The 22,363-nt window shown below is 51.4% G+C and overlaps 1 protein-coding gene across 1 annotated transcript in view; it reads left to right on the forward strand.

Moving 5' to 3' along the window:
* Positions 1-4,338: 4,338 nt before the first annotated feature.
* Positions 4,339-22,363, forward strand: part of Axl (AXL receptor tyrosine kinase) — a 26,284-nt gene continuing 8,259 nt past the window's right edge. Inside the window, exons 1-12 of the mRNA XM_013036092.1 lie at positions 4,339-4,641; positions 5,558-5,783; positions 6,103-6,203; positions 7,913-8,089; positions 12,231-12,311; positions 12,451-12,566; positions 15,064-15,274; positions 15,585-15,724; positions 16,658-16,808; positions 17,152-17,178; positions 19,161-19,293; positions 19,496-19,587. Of these exons, the coding sequence (XP_012891546.1) occupies positions 4,566-4,641; positions 5,558-5,783; positions 6,103-6,203; positions 7,913-8,089; positions 12,231-12,311; positions 12,451-12,566; positions 15,064-15,274; positions 15,585-15,724; positions 16,658-16,808; positions 17,152-17,178; positions 19,161-19,293; positions 19,496-19,587 (1,531 nt within the window). The 5' untranslated portion in view covers positions 4,339-4,565. The remainder of the gene's footprint in view (positions 4,642-5,557; positions 5,784-6,102; positions 6,204-7,912; positions 8,090-12,230; positions 12,312-12,450; positions 12,567-15,063; positions 15,275-15,584; positions 15,725-16,657; positions 16,809-17,151; positions 17,179-19,160; positions 19,294-19,495; positions 19,588-22,363) is intronic.

Here is a 22,363-nt window from a genome sequence, read left to right on the forward strand (position 1 = left end):
CACACACTGCCATCCACATCCACAGATCCTACTCTGCATTTTAGACCCCGTGCAAAGGGGTAAAGCCCTAAGCAGTGGCCAGGTTCAAACCCTGTGTCACAGAAAAGGCCAGATGCAAACTGTTTAGGATTAAAGGTCCCTGGTGTGGGGATTGTAGGGGTTGTTTTTGTTTTTTAGAAATGCTTGTTTCTCCTCCCCATCCCCTCCTGCTCCCCAGACAGGGCCCTGAGTACTTGTGCAAGGGGTGTCTGGTTGTAGTAAAGAAGAGGTGGGGATGAGGGAGTCCGCCCCTCCCTAGAGGCCAGGCGGGAGCTGAAAAATATGGTCACCACCCACTCTGGCTGTTGACCTCAGAAGCAGATGTGGAGCTGTGGGGAGTGGGGGCGGGGAGGGGGAGGGCCAGAGGGGAGCCGGGAGGGATGGGGCTGGGACTGTTCTACTTTCTTTGTTGCAGGGTGGGAAGAGTCTAAAGCCAATAGAATGAGACCCTCCAGATGCTTCATCTGGAGCCCCTCTCCCCCCCACCACCACCACTTTGGCCACTTTGGCCTCTTGGCCCCCTTCCCCGGCTATCTCCTGCCTTGCATTCACTAGGAAACCAAATTATCAAGTGCGGAAGTTTGAACACATATCCCGAAGGTCAAACGATGGGATGGACCCCCTCCTCCCATCTCTACCCCCCCACCCTACCCCACCCCTTGTCCTGGCCCAGTTTCATTAATTGTCATCAACTCCACTTGAGTAGGTGGTTTAGGGACACAGTGCTTGCTGGACAGGGGAGAGGCTTCATCTAGGCAAAGATTTAAAATCAAATAACCTCTTTTTATTTCATCTGGTGTATGTGTGTGTGTGTGTGTGTGTGTGTGTGTGTGTGTGTGTGTGTGTGTACGGGCGCGCATGCACTTATGCGTGTGCAGGTCTTGGGCTTGAACTCAGGGCCTCAGCAATGCCCTTTAGCTTTTTCTTTTTCTTTTTCTTTTTTTTTTTTGTCCAGCTTGGGGCTTGAACTCTGGGCCTGGGTGCTGTCCCTGCGCTCATCAGATCAAGAGCCACTTGAGCCACAGCACCACTTCTGGTTTTCTGGTGGTTTATTGGAGATTAAGAGTCTCACAGACTTCCTGCCCCGACTGACTTTGAACCATGATCTTCAGATCTCAGCCTCCTAAGTAGCCAGGATTACAGGCGTGAGCTACCAGCGCCTGGATCCCTTTAGCTTTTTCACTCAAGGCTAGTGCTCTACCACTTGAGCCATAGCACCACTTCCAGGTACTTTCTCTGCCCCGGCTGGCTTTGAACCATGATCCTCAGATCTCAGCCTCCTGAGTAGCTAGGATGACAGGCATGAGCCCCTGGCACCTGGCTTATCTATCATTCATTTAAAGTTATGGTAAGGCAAATCTCAGAAAATAATTGAACAAGCATTTATTTCAAACATTTTCTTCTGGCAACTTCTTTTTTGTTGGTGGGGGGGGGGCTTGAACTCTGGGCCTGGGTACTGTCCCTCAACTCTTCAGCTCAAGGCTAACACTCTACCACTTAAGCCACAGCATCACTCGCAGTTTTCTGGTGGTTCATTGGAGATAAGAGTCTCATGGAGTTTCCTGCCCGGGCTGGCTTTGAACAGCGATCCTCAGATCTAAGCCTTCTGAGTAGCTAGGATTATAGGCATGAGCCACCAAAGCCTGGCTATATTCTGGAAACACTATACACACACACAGCAGAACTGAGGGAATTGATAGAGAACACCAGGCCTGTGTCCCAGATTTTCCCATGGTTCAGCTGCATGCTTGGTGACAGGTCTGTCGACCTGTTCATCTAGCTCAGCTGTTGTAATATCGGTAGTGAGTCTTGAACTCAGGGCTACATACTCTCATTTGACTTTTTCCACTCAAGGCTGATGCTGCGCCACTTAAGCCACATCTCCAGCCTTGATTTGGGCTGCTGACTATCTTAGATATGGAGTCTTACAAAACTCCTGCCCAGGATGGCCTTGCACTATGACTGTCCAGATGTTAGCCAGAAGAAAATGATAGCTAATGATATATAGATTTGAATTCTTACTTAAATTGAACTAAGTTAAATTTGGAGATAATAGTCCAGCAAACTCTTCTGCCCAAGTTAGTTTTGTGTTGTTGGGTTGTTTTTTTTTAACTGTAATTTTGGTTTTTGGTCTTTTTCTTTTTTGGTACTGGGCATTGAACTCAGGATGTTGCACTTGCTAGGCAAGTGCTTTGCCACTGAGCTACATCCCAGCCCCTAGGCTGGCTATGACTCGTGATCTTTAGATCTCAGTCTCTTGAGTAGCTAGGATGACAGGTGTGAGCCATCAGCAGGGGGCTGCTTCAAGGAGAGACAGAGAGACAGAGAGAAGAGACACAGACAGAGAGCACTGGTAGCTCATGCCTGTCATCCATCCTACCTACTCAGGAGGATTGAGGCTCGAACTTTCCAGCCTCGGCAGGAAAGTCCACAAGACTCTTATTTCTAATTAACTATCCATCCAAAAACCAGAAGTCGAGCTATGGCTCGAAGTGGTAGAGCACTAGCCTTGAGCAGAAGAGCTCAGGGACAGCACCCAGGTCCTGAGTTCAAGCCCTACTACCAACTTAAAAAGAACAGAAAAGAATTTTTGTGATCAGCCCCAGGTGAAGCTCAGCCTAGCTGGCTGTTACGTCAAATCTGGTTTGCAAGGGGCCCTGTGACAGACAATGATGTCACTTGAGGGTGGCTGGCTAGAAAAGTTCAGCCTCTTTTGTTGGACAGGGTGCTCAGCTCTTGTCACAAGAGGTGGTCTACAGGTGCTGTCGCTGGATTCCGAAGGGATTACAGGAGACAGAGCCCCAGTTAAGGTCACAGATGGTGACAGAGGCAGGGATGCTAAACTTTCCTCCCATTTTCAGGCGGGCACAGGGTCATCTTGTGCCAAACACAGGAGGCCTGCTACTAAAAGCCCTGCAGGGTCCGGGTGGGGGAGCCAGGGGGGCACAGGATGTACAATCCCTGTGGAGGCACAAGTGCAGAGAGTCCTGGGTACCAAGCTATGTTCCCCAGGTAAGGGTAAGAAACTGCGCATGTGCGGACCCAGCCCCACATAAGGGTGAAAGCGTGCACTGCCTAAGCTGCGTGCCCCACATCAGTGGGAGAGAAACTGCGCATGCGTGAACCTCTGTTGGCCACTGTTTGGAACCTGTGTTAGCCCTATCTGATGGCTGGACACACTGAGACCCCAGAGGCTGGTTACTGACCTGCCTTCAAACTGCTAGGGCTTACGGTTAGGCTTTCAGGTAGAGCCTGTGGACACCTTAAGGTATGGTGAATATGGCCTTTCTGGGCATTTCTCTGTGTGTGTGTGTGTGTGTGTGTGTGTGTGTGTGTGTGTGTGTACGCACTCACGTGCCAGTCATGGGGCTTGAACCCAAAGCCTAGGTGCTGTCCCTGAGCTTTTTTACTCAAGGCTGGTGCTCTACCACTTGAACCACAGCTCCACTTCTGTCTTTTTTTGCTGGTTCATTGGGAATAAGAGCCTCATGGACTTTCCTGTGCAGGCTGGCTTTGAACCACAATTCTCAGCACTCACCCCCTTCCTGAGTAGCTGGGATTTGCAGGCCTGAGCCACCAGCATCCGGCTGGCTTTGACATCTCTGAGCATCCATGTCGCCACTTCCTCCAAGGAGTGTCCCCCAAATGATGCCACCCCAACCAAAGCTTTCATTGCTAAGATTTCCAAGCCCACTCCCCTCCCCTCCCCTCCCCTTCCCAGGCAGTAAGCTCCTGACCCAGCTTGTCTGTGAGTGGCCCTGGGCAGGCATTGTGCCCCTGCGTGTCTCTGCTTGTCCTAGCCTTGTGTGGTGTATGTGTGTGTGTGTGTGTGTGTGTATATGTGTGTGTGTCTGTGTGTGTGCATGAGTGTGAGGGGGAGTAGCCAGGAGGAGGAGAGGCCTGGCTGGGGGCTGGGTTGGGGGTGGAGGCAGAGGGAAAGGGGGACGTCACCAGCTTCAGGGAGTGGAGTTCTGCCGGAATGTTGATTACCAGACCCAAAAAGAGACTTAAGAGGGACAGCGCCCAGACGCATAGCCTTTAGCCTTACTTCCCCTGGGGGGGGCCAAAACTGGGAGCATAACCATCTGGATCCCCTTCCCCCTTTCTTCCCAGGCTCCTTCCTAGGCTCCTTTAAGACTGGGTTTGTCCTCAACTCCAGGAGTTAACCCTTGGATGTCCAGGTGGCCCCTTAGGCTATAGCCTGGTGGGCGGAGGAAAGAGGGGGGAGGCCCTGTGTGAGGCGGGGAAAGGGTTGCCCCAAAGTTTAGGGAGGAAGAGAAGGAGCCAGCGCTGGGAAGGGAAGGAGGCAGTCAGTGGCTCAAGCTTGGGGGAAGGTGGTTGTTGGAGAAGCAGAGCCAAGGCGAGGGGCTCCTGCTGTGCCAAGCGTGGGCAGTGCCAAGTCCCCAGGGAGCCCGGAGCTTGGGGGGGAGGGCCGGGAACAGCCTGGCCCTGCCCCCTCCCCCCTCCGGGAGGCGTCCAGCAAGTTGGGAAGAAAAAGTTTGGCTTCGGATCTCTCTCGTGTGCTGATGACCCAAAGGATGGGCAGAATCCCGTTAGTGTGGTGTTTGGCGTTGTCCTACTGGGGTTATGCAGCCCCCGAGGGTGAGTGCTGGGGGTCTTGTGGAGACCAGTGGAGGGGTGGGGGACTGGATGACAGGTGGTTGGAGATGCCAGACTTTTAGCTTAGAGACATTTCCTGGAAGCAGCAGAGACTTAGAAAGAGGGAGAGAGACGGAAGGACACACAGACATGCTAGGACAGGCATTGGAGGGAGAAAAAGAAGACAGAGGAACAGAAGGAAAAGAAACAGAAACTGCGGGGGTGGGGGGCAGAGGCAGAAGACATAGACAGACAGATGGACAGGAAAAGCTGAGCGATGGATCAAGGTTAACTTTACAAGAAGCTGACGTGGGGATCTAAGGAAACAGGATCGAAACTTCCCCCACAGGGCCGCTGAGGCAGACAGAGGGATGGCGTAGAATGTGAAGTTCTGGGGGTCCCTTTGCCACTGTCTTACAGCCCCCCCTTAAACACTTGTGTTCCCACTGAAGGGAAGGAGTGGCTATGACTCTTTGTGTTTCTTGTCTCTTTCTCTTTGTCTGTCTCTGTCTCTTTATTTCTGTCGCTTTCTGTCTCTGTCTGTCTCTCTCTCCATCCCAGCCCCTTTTTTTCCCCTCCTCTGCCCACCATCCCGATCTGTTAAAGTCTTGGGGAGGGGGGGAAATCCAAAGATCAGAGGGCAGCCCTGACAGGCAGCCCTGGGGCATGGGAAGCCACCCAGATCCCACAGGATAGATGGACACTGGCCCTTGGTCCCCTGGGAAGACTCTCATCCTCTCCCAAGCCTCCACCCTCCACTCCCACCCCGCACTCTGAGGTCACCCCACAACTATGTAAGCTGAAGGGCCTGGAAGGGGCCTGGTGAGGGAGAGCTGGCAGGGCCCTGGTGCCCCCTCTTCCTGGGTGGGGAGGGGGGGTCCCTCAGCTCCTTCCCATCCCTTTGCTTGCTTCTCAGCAGGTGCACAGGCTGAAGCAGAGGACCCATTTTTGCAAAGTCCAGAGAACATCACTGGGGCCCGAGGAATCACAGGGACCCTTCGGTGTGAGCTCCGCATCCACGGCGAGCCCCCCGAAGTGGACTGGCTTCGGGATGGACAGACCCTCCAGATGGCAGACAGCACCCAGATTCAGTTACCCCTGGGTGAAGATTGGGAGGACGACTGGAAAGTGGTCAGCCAACTAAGGTGTGCTATGTCTCTGACCAGCCTCGGCACCCCCAGATCCCACTCCCCCACCACACCCCACCCCCCCAGCTGCTCAGTCACGCCATGGGGGGACGTAGAACCCCAGTCTGGCTTTCCGCTTATGATGACACTCCTGAGTTTCATGTTCTTCTTCTGTAAAATGAACTAAAAATATCTTTCTGTGACCTTTCTGTCCAGACACCCTCTGCCTCCCCACTGCCTCCCCTCCTTCAGTTCTGGGGGACACCCCCACCACCACCACCACCACCAGCCTCCAGCTCAGATCCTCAACTTCTCTGATCCTCCTCTTCCCTTCCAGAATCTTCTCCCTGAAGCCTGCAGATACAGGACGGTACCAATGTTTGGTGACTCTTGGAGGACAGACTTTCATGTCCCAGCCTGGCTACGTTGGGCTGGAAGGTGAGTGCTGGGGGCACAGTCCTGAGAATTCACCAGGCACTACAGAATTTGCTGTGCCTTTCTAGGGCACATATGCTAATGATCTTGGGAAGTTAGGGGTGTCCAGTTATGGGGGAGCAGGTATAGGAGGATTATATCCTGGAAGAGAAGGCATTCAACATTTTTTCTTTTTGTGGGGGGAGAGTCAGGCATGATTGGAGTAAGTAGAAGCATCTAGAAATCAGAGGCACATGACTTAACTCTTCTACTCTTCCCCACTCCTGGGGAACCTCGCTGCTTTCCTCATCTGTAAAATGAGATGAGGAAAGCCTGGCATGGTGGTGCACACATACAATCCCAACACTCAGGAAATGGAGGCAGGAAGATCTGGAGATTGAGGCTAGCCTCAGCTTACATAGCCAGAGTAGGTCTCTAAATTTTTGGCTTGCGGGTAGGGACAGGAAGGAAAAACTGGCAAAGAGGGAGAGAAGGAAGAACATTGTCCAAAAAGAAATCTATACTTTACCTGACTTAGGTAACTGTGACTCCTCTTTACATCATCTTTAACATAAAAAATTAAAAAAGAAAAAATTAAAAATGTAAATAGAAGCCGGGCACCAGTGGCTCAGGCCTGTAATCCTAGCTACTCAGGAGGCTGAGATCTGAGGATCACAGTTCAAAGCCAGCCTGGGCAGGAAAGTCCGTGAGACTCTTATCTCTGATAAACCCGCAGAAAACCAGAAGTGGCACTGTGGCTCAAGTGGTAGAGCACTAGCCTTGAGCAGAAGAGCTCAGGGACAGCACCCAGAGTTCAAGCCCCATGACTGACAAAAGATAACATAAAATAAAAATAAATAAATAAACAGATAAAATAATTGTCAGTGAATTAATTAATGATTGATTCATTGAGGAGTCACAGTCAGATTTTTTTTTTTTGATCAGTTGTGGGGCTTCTCAGAGCCTGGGCACTGTCCCTGAGCTTTGTCATTCAAGGCTAGAGCTCTATGACTTTCAGCCAAGCACCACTTCTGGTTTTCTGGTGGTTCTTGGAGTCTCATGGCCTTTGCTGCCTAGGCTGGCTTCAAACCACCATCCTCAGATCACAGCCTCCTTAATAGATAGGATTACAGGCACCCAACAAAAGCAGTCAGATACCTTGTGGATAGAATCTACTCCTGTAAATTCTAGTCACTCAGATGGCTGAGTTAATGAGGATTTTTGGTTCAAGGCCAGTCAGGGCAGACAAATCCTCAAGACTCATCTCCAATTAACCAGCAAAAAAAAAAAAGTGGAAATGAAGGTATGGCTCAAGTGGTAGCGCACCTGTCTTCATGGAGAAAGCTAAGGGAGAACACAAGGTCTTGAGTTCAAGCCCCGGGACTGGCATGTGTGTGTGTGCATGTGCACACCCACACACCCACACAGACCTTAAAGGTCAGACATGAGGGAAACAGATGTGAGGATCATGCATTGTAAGGGTAGAAACCGAAGGAGGGCTGGGAAGGTGGCTCAGTGGTAGAGCGCTTGCCTAGCATGCATGAAGCCCTGGGTTCCACTCCTCAGTACCACATACACAGAAAATTAATTACTTAAAAATAAAAGAAACTGAAGGAGGTTCAGATGTCCTGGAGAAGCAGAAAAGTAGGGGAACAGGTCAAACACTCCATAGTGGGGGGTAGCCCAAGTTTATTCAGAGGGACCCCAGCCTCTCCTCCTGTCCCCCATACCAGGCCTGCCTTACTTCCTGAAGGAGCCTGAAGACAAAGTTGTGGCTGCCAATGTCCCCTTCAACCTGAGCTGCCAGGCCCAGGGTCCCCCAGAACCTGTGAACCTTCTCTGGCTCCAAGATGCTGTCCCTCTGACCCCCACCACAGGCCATGATCCCCAACACAGCTTGTATGTGCCAGGTGAGTGGGGAGGGGGTAGGTAAGGGGAGAGGGCAGGGCAGAAGTGGGGAGGGATGGCACTCTTTATTTACTGAATCTGTCACTCTGTCCTTCTGGCCTGTCTCTGAGTCTCTCTATCTCTGAACTCTTCAGCTCAAGGCTAACACTCTGCCACTTGAGCCACAGCACCACTTCCAGTTTTCTGATGGTTTTTTGGAGATAAGAGTCTCAGGGACTTTCCGGCTTGGGATGTCTTTGAACCTGGATCCTCAGATCTCAGCCTCTTGAGTAGTTAGGATGATGGGCGTGACCCACCAGTATCCAGCACAACTCTTAACTCTTTCTTCCTGGGTCTCTGTGTATCTGTTTGTCTCTTACTCTTTCCATTCACCCTCTCTGAATAGCACTCTTTGTCTCCAATTTCCTCTGCACTTTCAAGTCTGTGGGCCTTGTGCCCTTTTGTGACCCAACAGGGCATCAGAACCATCCGTGCCCCCTTCTCCCCCATCTGCCCTCACACACACACACACAGATGCCCATCGACTGCCCTCCAGCATCCTCTGGGCTTTGGCTCAGGCACTCCTTTGGGCAAAGGAGGGAGAGAAAGAAGGAGCCAGAGAAAGATACCCAGAAGTGACCCAAGATGGGAGAGTTACAGGCCAGGGAAGTTGGGCTGACAAGACGACTCTCACTCTGCTTGGAGCTCCATGGTGGTCAGAGGCAGAGCTGGGGGTGGTGGAGGTGGGTGAGGAACCTTCCATTATCCAAGGAGGAGAGACAAATTGAGGTTGTCTCAGTCCAGAGTAGTGGCTGAACCCCACCTGCTTCCTCACTGCCGTTGCTGGGATGAAAAGGGGCCATAGGTGAAGGGTGGTACCCACATTCTCAGCATTCTAGGGACCCTGAGTGTGCAGGGAAGGGATGGGAAGCATGCTGACCCCCCAGAGGGGTGACTCAGGGCCAGTGGCTTGAGTGAGTGGTAAGGGACAAGAATGAAGCTTGAGTCACAGAAGAGGGGGGGCCAGAGAGGGATGGATATGTATGTGTGTGTGTGTGTGTCCATGGGTCTCTGTGGGGTGGACGTGTCCAATTGTGGTATCCATGTGTCTGCATAGGTTGAGCCTGTTGGAATATAACTGACACCAATGGAGTCTCTGATCCCAGTGTGTATGTGGGGGGCGGGGGGGCAGGTAAGACAGCCTCGGATTCACAAGTCAATAACAAACACCTGCTTCTTCCCTCTAGTCTTCTTGTATGTGTATTGGCTCTGGCTTGACTTGTTTTTACTCATGACAGGTGATCTACCACTAAGCCATGCCTCCAGCCCAGCTTTTTGCTACTTAAACAGAAATGGAATCTCAGAGCCTATTTTTTCTGCCTGGGCTAGCTTTGAACGGTGATCTTCTAGAGCTCAGCCTCCTGAGTAGCTAGTAGACAGGAGACACCAGGCCCTGACTACTTGTATGTTTCTTACTGTGTGTGTGACTTGATTTCTGTTATTCACATGCGTGTGTGTGCCACTGTGTTTATGGGTTTGTCCCCATGCTGACTCATTTCTGTTTGTGTATATTTGTGTGTGTGTCTAAGTCTCCTGACGTGAGTCAGTATACATTGTTTAGGACCAGCATGGAGTTCAGCTTAGCCAGCTCTGTTCATCTGTGTATGCATTTGTGCCAATAACGGCTTGTGTGACTCACCGTGTTGGTGTGTCTATGTGTTTGTGTCTGTGTATCTTTGTGTGTCTTCGTGTATATGCATGGGTCTGTGCGTCTCTATGTCTGTGTGTCTCTATTGCTTTGTGAAGGAATTTTGTCCGTTGCTGTTAAGTCTGTCCCTCTGACTCAGGGCGTGTCTTCCTTCCATCCCTCACATTCCCTGGAAAAGCAAGGCAGGGGTGGGGTGGAGCTGGGGGGGGAGGAAACACATCTGGAAAGCACATCTGAAGAGGTCAGGCCCCCCCCCAAGGAGGGTCTAGAAGAAGGGACAGGGCTCGCCACCCCCCCACCAGCCCCCTTCCCCCGAGCAGACGCAGGGGCCTGAGAAGGGGGGTCCCAGACAGGCGGCCGGAAGTGCTGGGGAGGGGCGGGGTGCGGGGGCGCCGTGACTCATGCGGGGGCAGGAATGCTGCGGTCGGAATACGAACCAGGTTCCAGAATCCCCGTTCTCTGCCCCAGGCCCCGCTCGCTGGCCCAACGGCGTCCCCATGAGCCAGGTGCCAGCGTGGGGGCCCAGCGCGGCCCCCCTCGGACCCCCCCACCTCGTCCCTGCTGAGCACCTGACCTTGGCTGGGAACCGGGGTGCCCCCTCCCCCGCCCAGCCCCTTCCGGCCCAGGGTCGGCAGGCGGCGGGGGCCTGGATTCCGGCTCCACTCCCACCCCGCAGAGCTGACCACGATGGAGAGAAAAGGAAACTTTGTGTCGGCGTGGAGCGGGGAGGTGCCGCCCGGACCCGGGCGTGCGCACGCGCAGTTACACGTGCGCAAACTGCAAGGGGCGCCACGTGCAGGGGGCACCACGTGCAGAGGGGTGTGCAGCTGCAGGAGCACGCCCTGTGCACACCCACACCTTGCAGGCCAGGACTATGCACACCCAGAATATGCAGACCTAAACCAGGCACACCTAGACATTGCATGTCCAGGCCATGCACCACTAGGCCATGCACACCTTACACCACACACACCTTAGACCATGCACAGCTAGATCACACATGCTTAGGCCATGCATGCCTAGACCGGCCTTGCACACGGGGGCTATCCACACCCACGCCATGCAGACTTAGACCCCACAAACTAAGGCCATGCATGCCTAGAACATGCATGCCCAGGTCTTGCGCACCCGGGCCATGCACACTTACAACACACATGCCCAGACCACATACACCCAAACCATGCACTCCAGGCCTTGCACACCCAGATTTGAATCAGGCTGAAGTTTGATGCTCTGAACACAGTGCCACACAAATGTATTGTGTGTATGAATGTACACGTGTGTCCCAGAAACACCACAAAGCCACATACATAGCAGGAAATAGACGGAGTGTATAGATGAACAATTTTTTTGTTTTCTTTTTTTCTGCCCATCCTGGATTTTGCACTCGGATCCTGAGCGCTGCCCCTGAGCTTTGGTGCTCAAGGCTAGCACTCTACCACTTAAGCCACAGCTCTACTTTGGGCTTTTTTCGTGGTTGATTGAAGAATCAGATGGACTTTCCTGCCCAGGTTGGGTTTTAACCTCAGTCCTTATAGAAGTAAGCCACCAGCAGCTGGCACCAATGAAAAAACTTTTCTACACATACACCCATACATGCTTTAGTGAGTTTACCCATTCTGTGTGTGCTTCTACGTAGGTTGGCATAGGCCAGTATGAATATGTTTGTGTTCGTATTGGATGTACATGTCTTCTTTATTCCTTTTATTATTTTATTTTATTTATTTATTTGTCAGTCTTGGGGCTTGAACACTGGGCCTGGGCACTGTCCCTGAGCTCTTCTCTACCACTTGAGCCACAACAACACTTCTGGTTTTCTGGTGGCTAATTGGAAATAAGAGTTTTGTGGATTTTCCTGCTTGGGCTGGCTTTGAACCGTGATCCTCAGATCTCAGCCTCCTGAGTAGCTAGGGTTACAGGCGTGAGCCACTGGTACCTGGCTATTCCTTTTATTTTATTATTATTTTTTGGCTAGTACTGGGCCACTGGAGCCTCCCAGTCTGGCTTCTCTTTTTCTACTCACAGCTAGCACACTACCACTTGAGTTCATACCGCCAACCCTGCTAGTTCACTGGAAATAGTCTCTCAGATTTGTCTGCCCTGGGTTTTTTTGTTTGTTTTTTGTTTTTTTGCCAGTCCTGGGGTTGAACTGAGGGCCTGGGCACTGTCCCTGAGCTTCTTTTGCTCAATGCTAGCACTCTACCACTTGAGCCACAGCACCACTTCTGGCTTTTTCTGTTTATGTGGTACTGAGGAATCGAACCCGGGATTTCATGCATGCTAGGCAAGCACTCTACCACTAAAAGCCAGAGTCCCAGCCTCTAAATGGTTTTGACAGATGGCAATCCCCAGATCTCAGCCTTCTGAGCAGCTAGGATTACAGACGTGAGCACCAGTGCCCACCTTTCTACATGAGGCTTCCTCTACTTGACCACTCAGCCCTCTCTCCTCCCCAGGTCTGAACAAGACATCTTCCTTCTCCTGTGAAGCCCACAATGCCAAAGGGATCACCACATCCCGCACGGCCACCATCACAGGTGACAGAAAATGATCAGGAGGAGGGGGGAGGGGGGGTTATGGAGTGTCTGAAGGAGGAGCTTAGGTCCAGGGTACTAGCCACAGACAGGGAAGGATGAGATGCCTCCAGGGTTATTCTGTCCCACTATCTGCCCACAGTGCTTCCTCAGCGACCCCAAGACCTGCACGTGGTTTCCTGCCAACCCACAGAGATGGAGGTGGCTTGGACTCCAGGCCTCAGTGGTGTCTACCCTCTCATCCACTGCACCCTACAGGTGAGACCTCCCCTGACTTTGGTCACCCCAGTGTCTGCCCTCTTATCCGTACTCACAAGCACCCATCCTCTCTCTAAGAAACCAACAGTAGAATATTCAATTAAGCCAGTGTCCTGACTCTCCTCTCCTCCCTGCTGTCTGAAATACCTTGCACAAGACATTTAACTTCTCTGGACCTCCGTCATCCCATCTATAAAATGGGTATAATGGCAGTTCTGGGGCCTAAACTCAAGGCCTCACCATTCTCCCTGAGCTTTTTATGCTCAAGGCTAGCCCTCCACCACTTGAGCTCCCAGCTCTTGCTGGTTCAGTGGAGATTGGTCTTATGGACTTTTCTGCCTGGGCTAGCTTCAAGCCGGAGCCTCAGATCTCAACTTCATGAGTAGCTAGGATTACAGGTATGAGCTACTGGTGCCCAGTTTCATTTATCATTTGAACTAACTTCCTTCCTTCCTTCCCTCCCTCTCTTTCTTTCTTTCTCTCTTTTTCTCTTTCTCTCTCTCTTTTTGTTGTAGGGCTTGAACTCTGGGCCTGGGCGCTGTCCCTCAGCTCTTCAGCTCTAGGCTAGCACTCTACCACTTGAGCCACAGCGCCACTTCCAGTTTTCTGAGTGGTTAATTGTAGATCAGTCTCACAGACTTTCCTGCCTGGGCTGGCTTTGAACCACAATCCTCAGATCTCAGCCTCTTGAGGAGTTAATAATGAAGCGCCTAGCTTCATTTGAACTTTAAAAGCTAGGGTTATTCATCTTGAGATCCTAAGAAAAAAAAGGGCCTGCTCCTCCTCCCCTGCCCATGGCTAGAAGGACAAAGCTGAGATTGAATTCCAGTGACTCCCCAGCCTGGGGGACCTTAAATGCTAGACCAGGTGCCAGCTACACCCCTGTCCCCATCTATCCAGCGTCCCCCATGAAAGCAGAAGTGGGTGCTCTTCCTCTCCAGGTCTCACTTCCCGCTGCCGGTGGGCTGAGGCCGGAGGGTCATGCCTATCCTAAGGAAAGGAGAAGTAGGAGTAAGGATGGCCCCCCCCTCCAATACACCCACCTCCCCTTTGTCCTGGCAGAAGTTCCTCTTCCCATCTGTCACGATTATGGGTCAGGGAGCAGGCCTGGGGGCAGCCTGACTCTATTTTCTGATGTCTACAAGTTGCCCACCTCCTCCAGTGCTTTCCAGGTGACCTTGTCTCCCAATGTGGGGCTGTATGACTTTGGGCAAGCCACCAAATCTCTACGTGCTCCAGCTACCTCATTCCCCACCACCACCATCGGGGGTAGGGAGCAAAAGGTAGACAGGGTGACACATACCGGTAATCCCAACTACTCAAGAGGTGGCAGCAGGAAGATGGAGAGTTTGAGGCCAGCCTCAACAAAAGTAGTAAGATCCTATCTCAAAAACAAAATACAGGGGCTGGGAAGGTGGCTCAGTGGTAGAGCGCTCGCCTTGCATGCATGAGGCCCTGAGTTCGATTCCTCAGCATCACATAAGCAAAAAGAAAAAAGCCGGAAGTGGTGCTGTGGCTCAAGTGGTAGAGCACTAACCTTGAGCTAAAGAGCTGAGGGACAGCACCCAGGCCCAGAGTTCAGGCCCCACGACCAGACCCCCCCAAAAAAAAATACAGATGGGTGCCAGTGGATCACGCTTGTAATCCTAGCTACTCAAGAGGCTGAGATCTGAAGATCAGGATTCAAAGCCAGCCCAGACAGGAAAGTCTGTGAGACTCTTATCTCTAATTAACCACCAGAAAACCAGAAGTGGCACTGTGGCTCAAGTGGCAAAGTGCTAGCCTTGAACTGAAGAGTTCAGGGACAGCACCCAGACCCAGAGTTCAAGCCCCACAACCGACAAAAAAAAAAAAAATATATATATATATGTATGTATGTATATATATATATATATATACATATAGGTATAATAGAGAGAGAGAGATTAGATAGATAGATAGATAGATAGATAGATAGATAGATAGATAGATAGAGGCCTGGGTAGCTAAGATTAAAGGTGTGAGCCAGGATACCTGACTCTCGTTTGTCTTTTTCTTTTATTTTTTGTGGTGCTGGAGATTAAACGTACAGCCTTCTTCATGCTAGATCAACAATTCTTTATTTGCTACTTTCTTCTCCTTCCTTTCTGTCTTTCTCTAGTTCTCTCCTTCCTCTTTCTTCCTTTCTTTTCTTCCTTCCTTCCTTCCTTCCTTCCTTCCTTTCTTTCTTTCTTTCTGTCTTTGTTTCTTTCTATCTTTCTTTTCTTCTTTCTCTCTGTGTTAGTACTGGGGCTTGAACTCAAGGCCTGAATCTTACTCACTCCAGGTTGGTGCTCTACCACTTGAGCCACACCTCCACTTCTGGCTTTGTACTGCTTCATTTGAAGATAAGAGTCTGTCTGACTTTCCTGCCCAAGCTGGCTTCACACTCAGATCCTCAGATCTCAGCCTCCTTGAGTAGCCAGGTTGACAGGTGTGCACCGTGCTGCTAGCACCCAGCTCTCCCCTCTCTCTTCAGGCTGTGCTGTCCGATGATGTGGTAGGTGACCAGCTGGGAGAACCAGAGCCTTCGGAGGAGCCCCTCACCTTGCAGGCATCCGTGCCCCCCTACCAGCTTCGCCTGGGCAAGCTCCATCCTCACACCCTTTACCACATCCGGGTGTCTTGTGCCAGCAGCCAGGGGTCCTCTCCCTGGACCCATTGGCACCCGGTGGAGACACCGGAAGGAGGTAGGAAAGACTGGGCTGAGAGATGCCACCCATGGTCTTGCTGGACCTTGCCCGCCGCAGTGCCACCCCCCGGGTCTCCTCTCACCCCTTTTCCCCATGTGACCTCCATGTCCCTCCTGTCCTCTCAGCCCCGCCTGCTGGCATCCTTCCCAGATCTCTCCCCTGGCTTCTCCCCTGGCAAATCCCACATGCGCTGCCCACGCACAGTGCCCTTTGTACGCAGCCCCCCCCCACTTCCTGGGCACCGGGGAGGAGGGGGGTGGTCAGGAAGAGATGAGGATGCTAGCTTCCCCTCTTCCTTGCCCTCCAGTGCCCCTGGGCCCCCCTGAGAATGTTAGTGCCATGCGGAATGGGAGCCAGGCCCTCGTGCGTTGGCAGAAGCCCAAAGTGCCCTTGCAGGGTACCCTGTTAGGGTACCGGCTGGCATACCGTGGCCAGGACACCCCTGAGGTGGGTGCTGCTGACTGGGTTGGGGGTTGGGATGGTGGGAGGAGGAGGAGGGAGATGGGAAGAAGATGTCAAGATGATGCAATTGGCCTGCGCCTAGTAATCCAGGGGAGGTTAAGGGGACCCCTGGGAGGGGAGATGGAATAAATATTTAAGAACCAGTACAAAAGTATTTTAGGAGACAGATGTACTGACTCAAACAGTTTTACTGCAGACACGTATAACCGTCTGGAGGAAGGGGACAGGGCTTTAAAAATAAACTTGCTAGGCACCCGGTGGCTCACGCCTGTAATCCTAGCTACTCAGGAGTTGGAGATCTGAGGATGGAGGTTCAAAGCCAGCCCAGGCAGGAAAGTCCATGAGACTCTTATCTCCAAAGAACCACACAGAAAACCAGAAGTGGTACTGTGGCTCAAGTCATAGAGTGCTATCCTGGAGCCGAAGAGCTCAGGGACAGCACCGGGGCCCAGAGTTCAAGCCCCACAACTGACAATAAATAAATAAACTTGATAAAAGTTTTATCTAGAGCCAGAAACCTCTTAGGTGGAGAGGTAGGGCCTAGATGTTCACAGGGGTTGGAGAGATAAAGGAGAAAGCAACAGAATTCAATTCTTCCACACACGAGTGAGCAGTAGCATATACAATTCATGCTGCTAAGGAATTAAAGACAAGGCTAGAACAGAGACAGTTCCTGTCTTGGTGTGGCCGGTGTCCAAGAGAGGCAAATGGGGGGGGGGGGCGGTGAAGGCTAAGGATGAGGGGCGGGGCCTTAGCTGGGGGCGGGGAAATGAAGGCTGGGGATGAGGGTTGAGGCCTGGGGGGCAGGGGAGAATGAAGAATGGGGGTGAGACTGGGGCCTGAGCAGAGGCTCAGGGTGATGGCGCACGAGCCAGCTAGGCCTGGAGTTGTCTAGATTTTTCTGCTTTTGGATCATAGGTGCTAATGGACGTGGGGCTAAAGAGAGAAATGACCCTTGAACTGCGGGGGGACGGACCTGTGACTAACCTGACCGTGTCCGTGGCAGCCTACACCTCTGCAGGGGATGGGCCCTGGAGCCTCCCGGTGCCCCTGGAGCCCTGGCGCCCAGGTAACACCAAAGCCCCCTCAGCCCACCGCGGGCCTTCTTCCTGTGACACCCCGACTCTGCACCTCTCAGTGCTGCACAGCCCAGGCTGTGTGCCTGGCAGGAAGCCTCCTCCCTCCCTCCCTCCCTCCCTCTTTCCCTCCCTCCTTCCCCTCTCTCCCTCCCTCCCCCCTTCCCTTCTTTCCTCTCCCTCCTTCCTCTCTCGTTCCCTCTTCCTCTCTCCCTACCTTCTTCCCTCCTTTCCACCCTCCCTCCTTCCCTTCCTCCCTCCCTCCTTCTCTCCCTTCCTCCCTCCCCTGTCTTGCCCTCTCTGAGCACATCTCCTCTCTGTCCTTTCTCCTCACAGGGCAAGGACTGCCAATCCATCACTTGGGTAAGGGCTTCTGCACTCTATTTCCCTCCCTCCCCCAACATACCATGAGGGCCCTGTCCACACACACACACACACACACACACACACACACACACACACATTTCTCACACTCATCTAACCTGCTTCTTAGGTTTGTGTGGGCCCCGGAGGGAGGGGTCTGGAATAGCCCAGCACTTTGGGGAGATGGCTGGATGGGTGCATGGGTAGATGGAGAGTGAGTGGATATGTGGACAGGTCAAAGGATGGATGGATGGATGGGTGGGTGGATGGATGGATGGGAGAAAGAATGGTGGGCCTAGCACTGGTGGCTCACACTTGTAATCCTAGTTACTCAGGAGGCTGAGACCTGAGGGTCGTGTTAGAAGCCAGCCAAGGCAGAAAAGTCCCTCTTATCTCCAATTAACCACTCAAAGACCTCGAGTGGCTCAAAACGATAGAATGCTAGCCTTGAGCAAAAGAGCTCAGGGACAATGCCCAAGTCCTTAGTTCAAACTCCACAACTGACAAAAGAGAAAGAAGAGAGAAGGAAGGAAGGGGAGGGAGGGAGGGAAGGAAGGAGGGAGAGAGAAAGAGGAAGGAAGGAAGGGGAGGGAGGGAGGGAAGGAAGGAGGGAGAGAGAAAGAGGAAGGAAGGAAGGGAGGGAGGGAGGGATAGCTGGTTGGATGAATGGACAGATAGATGGAAGGATGAGCAGGTGGATGTGTGGAAGGCAGAAAGGAAGGTTGGATGGATGAAAGGAAGTATGAAGAGATGGAAGAAAGGAAAGAGAGTATCCACACATCCATCCCACAGGTTTTTCCCCAACAGTTCTCAAACATCCCTCCTGGAACACCACTGTCCCTTCCTAGCCCCCTCATGAGTCACCACTTGTAACATTGTAACACAGCCACTACCCTGAGCTGTTCTTCACATACCTTCTTCTCTTGCTCTTTGTTTAATCATTAGGACTGAGGCCTGGAACCTTGCTGAGACCTGGAACTCTCATTTAGCTTTTTCTTTTCTTTTCTTTTTTCTTTCTTTTTGTTTTGTTTTGTTTTGTTTTGGTCAGTTGTGGGGCTTGAATTCAGGGCCTGGGCATTGTCCCTGAGCTCTTCTGCTCAAGGTTAGTGCTCTACCACTTTGAGCCACAGCTCCACTTCCAGCTTTTGAATGGTTAATTGGAAATAAGAGTCTCACAGGGACTTTTCTGCCAGGACTGACTTGGAACTGCGATCCTTAGATCTCAGCCTCCTGAATAGCTAGGATCACAGGTGTGAGCCACCAGAGCTAGGCTAACTCTCTTGTTTATAATGGGCATCCTACCTCTTGAGCCATACCTCCAGCTCAGCTTTTTGCTAGGTATTTTGGAGACAGAATTCCACAGTTTTTTTTTTAATTTTTTTAATCCAGAGATCTGGTCTCAGCCTCAGTCTTAGACACAGTAAATCTTAGGAACCCCGAATCTCTAAATGAATTACAAGCTTGAGCCCCTGGCTCATTAGAACTCATTGAACACTCGCTCCACATAGCCCTTAGTTTTTGGTCCCCCAGCCTCACACTCCTTGCATATTCCTTGCCAGATACCTTATACACCATCTGATACTACAGAGATTCCCTTCCCTACTCAACCTCTTTTTCCTCACCCAGGCCCACTCGCCTTGCACGGTCATTCCATTATCAACCTTAAGCCTCCTGCACTACTTCAGATAGGCTCACACCTCTCCCATGCTCATCAGCTCACCATCCCATCCCACCTCTTGCACACTCAAAGAGCAGTTCTGTCCCTCTCTCGCTCACCCTTCAAGTTTCTCATGCTTTCTACCCTACCTCATGTACCACAACGCCCTTGCCTAGCTCAGTTTCTGGGATATGAGAACACATCCATCATTCACCGAGTGCACCCCACAACTTCTTCCTTGTCCCTTGACTCCTCGCATCACACTCCCCTTGGCTCCCAGACCTCTGCCATGACCTGTTCCCCATACCCTCCCCCCCTCCGACAGTGAGTGAACCCCCAGCTCCTGCCTTCTCGTGGCCCTGGTGGTATGTACTGCTGGGAGCCATCGTGGCTGCTGTCTGTGTCCTCATCCTGGCCCTGTTCCTCGTTCACCGGCGGAAGAAAGAGACCCGCTATGGGTGAGTTAGGATGTCATGGGGAAAGGCTTCTGTGGGCTGGGGTGGAGAAGCCTGAGGCAGGGAGGGAATGAGGCCAGGGAGGTAGGAATGAGAGGGCTGGAGAGGGCTGAGGGCAGGCCTGGGGAGACTGGGGATGGTATTTGGAAGGAGGGGGTTCCATGTGGTTCTTTCCCATCCTCACCTTCTCCCCCACTCCCCCCAGCGAGGTGTTTGAGCCCACAGTGGAGAGAGGAGAGCTGGTAGTCAGGTACCGTGTTCGCAAGTCCTACAGTCGGCGGACCAATGAAGCCATCTGTGAGTGAACTCTATGCTTTCTTGCTCTGGTCTAGGCTCAAAAAGCAGAGAGAAATGGGCCTGCTAGGCTTCTGTAGGTGCATGAGCCCCCACCTGTGAAAGCCTGGGGACCACAGTCCCTGAAATGATGGAGCTGTGGAACCATACATGGCTTTAAAAACTAGAATGAGCTGGGCGCCGGTGGCTCACGCCTGTAATCCTAGATTCTCAGGAGGCTGAGATCTGAGGATTGCGTTTCACAGCCAGCCCAGGCAGGAAACTCCGTGAGACTCTTATCTTCAATAAATCACTAGAAAACCAGAAATGCCACTGTGGCTCACATAGTAGAGCATTCTCCTTGAGCTGAAGAGAGCAGGGACAGCACCCAGGCCCAGAGTTCAAGCCCCATGACTGACAAATAAAACTAGAATGAGAGGCATCTTTGGTTTGATTTGGGGTTGTTTTTTGTTGTTGGATTTTTTTGGTTGTTGTTGAGACCATATCTCATTAACTTGCCCAGGCTGACTTAGAACTCATGACTCTGTTGCTTCAGCCTCTCAAGTACTGGGATTACAAGCATGTATCACCATGCCTGGCTAAGACACTAGAATCTCAGACGCAGTAAATCTTAGGAAACACCAAGCCTCACCCAAAGCCATAGAAATTTAGAAAAATATGATGGTGATGATGGTAACGGTGGTGGTAATTAAAGCGATGATAATGGCGGTGATGATGAAGATGGTGGTAATGATCATGATAATGCAGGTGGTGGTAACTAAGGTGATGGTAGTGATGATTAAGGTGGTGGTGGTAGTGGTGATGATGATAAAGATGAAGACAATAGTAATGAAGGTAATGGTAATGAGGTGGTGACAGTAATGGTGAAAGAGATGGAGATGGTGACAGTGGCAATGGTGGTGATGATGATGGCCATAGGGTAGACCTCCCTAGCACCTGCTACGAGACAAGCACCATTAAGCATTCTACACGTATCACCTTATTTAATTGCAACAATCACCCAAGGACCCAATGTCACCTCACACTTGCTTCCCAGATGAGGAAGCCAGGGCAGCATGACAGAATTTGCTCAGTGCCACAGAGCTTGTGATGTAATTTGGTTCGGAAGTGTAGACCTGACACATGCTAGATAATTCTCAGCCTTCCCAGTGCTTGGATTATAGGGGTCTACCACCACATTTGGCCTGAAATACATACTCTTCACTCTCATACCCTATGGCTTGTTGGAATTGTAGGATGTTAGAGAGACAGAATCTTGGCCTGAAAAATGACAACAATCAATACTATAGTTTGGAAACTCATAGGGTCAACTGGTTGCTGGTGGTTCATACCTGTCATCCTAACTACCCTGGAGGCTGAGATCTGGAGATTATGGTTCGAAGCCAGCCTGGGAAGGAAAGTCAGAACCAACAGAAAAGCAGAAATGGTACTGTGGATCAAAGTGGTAGAGCCATGTGCTGGTGGCTCACACCTGTGATCCTAGCTACTCAGGCTGAGATTGGGGTTCAAAGCCAGCCCAAGCAGGAAAGTCTGTGAGACATTTATTTCCAATTAACCACCAGAAAACCAGAAGTGGCTCTGTGGCTCAAGTGGTAGAGCGCTAACCTTGAGCTGAAGAGCGCAGGGACAGCACCCAGGCCCAGAGTTCAAGGCCCACAACCAACACCCCCCCCAAAAAAAATTATAGGATCCATTCTCACCCCTCTTTTTTTTTTTTGAGAGAGAGAGAGAGGACACATAGCCCAGGATAGATAGCCTTGAACTCTCAACCATCCTGTCTCCAGCTCAGCTATAGATTTACTCTTTTAGAGTCATGAAGTGTCCTCAGAGGTCAAATCCCAACTCTCTAGAAAATAAAAAGGATGCAGCCAGATCTAAATGTAGCACCAAACAAAAAGGCTTCCAGGCCTGAGGGGAGGGCAGTATTGGGAAAGGGCTGGGAAAGAGATTTAAAAAGAGAAGGAAGAAGAAGAAGCAGGAAGGTTGAAGTCATTTAATGGAATATTACACAGCTTTCATTTCCCAAAGTGTAAACCCCAGGTCCCCTGGGTCCCGGAGACCTCGGCAGGGGTCCATGTGGTCAAAACTGTGCTTGTAACACCAAGATGTCCTGGCTTTTCTTCACTGGTATGTTCTTCATGATCTCCCAGGGGAGCTTCCCAGACTCCTTGACCCTTGGTGATGATGTCATCAGTGATTGACCAAACATGTGCTTATGCCACCTTGGGCTTCAGAAGCTACTGTGGGTTTTTTTGTGTGTTGTGCTTTTGTTCTTGTTTTTGAAGCTACTGTTTTATATTAGGCATGATGGCTCACGCCTGTAATCCCAGCACTTGGGAGGCTAAATCAGGATGATCAAGAGTTCCAGGCCAGACTTGGCTACATGTTGAGGCACCTAATTCCAAAAACAAGGAAACTGGAAGGGAAAAAAAAAGATCCTTATTTCAAGATTGGTCAAGGAAGTACAATAATTGCCCTTCAAAGGGCAGATAATATTTTGTTCTTGACCAGGGCAAGCGTTTTGTCGCCATGTTTCAAAGTGGAGCTATAAAATTTACTGAGGGCTCATTTATGATTTGTACAGATTAAGCTTAAATAGAAAGAAATGTGGAAAACTGGGGCTGGGAAGGTGGCTCAGTGGTAGAGCACATGCCTTGCATGCCAGCGGCCCTGGGTTCGATTCCTCAGCACCATATAAGCAAAAAGAAAAAAGCCGGAAGTGGTGCTGTGGCTCAAGTGGTAGAGCGCTAGCCTTGAGCTGAAGAGCTGAGGGACAGCG

Source organism: Dipodomys ordii, unplaced genomic scaffold (assembly GCF_000151885.1).
Source record: "Dipodomys ordii isolate 6190 unplaced genomic scaffold, Dord_2.0 Scaffold249, whole genome shotgun sequence".
Taxonomy (NCBI): Eukaryota; Metazoa; Chordata; class Mammalia; order Rodentia; family Heteromyidae; genus Dipodomys; species Dipodomys ordii.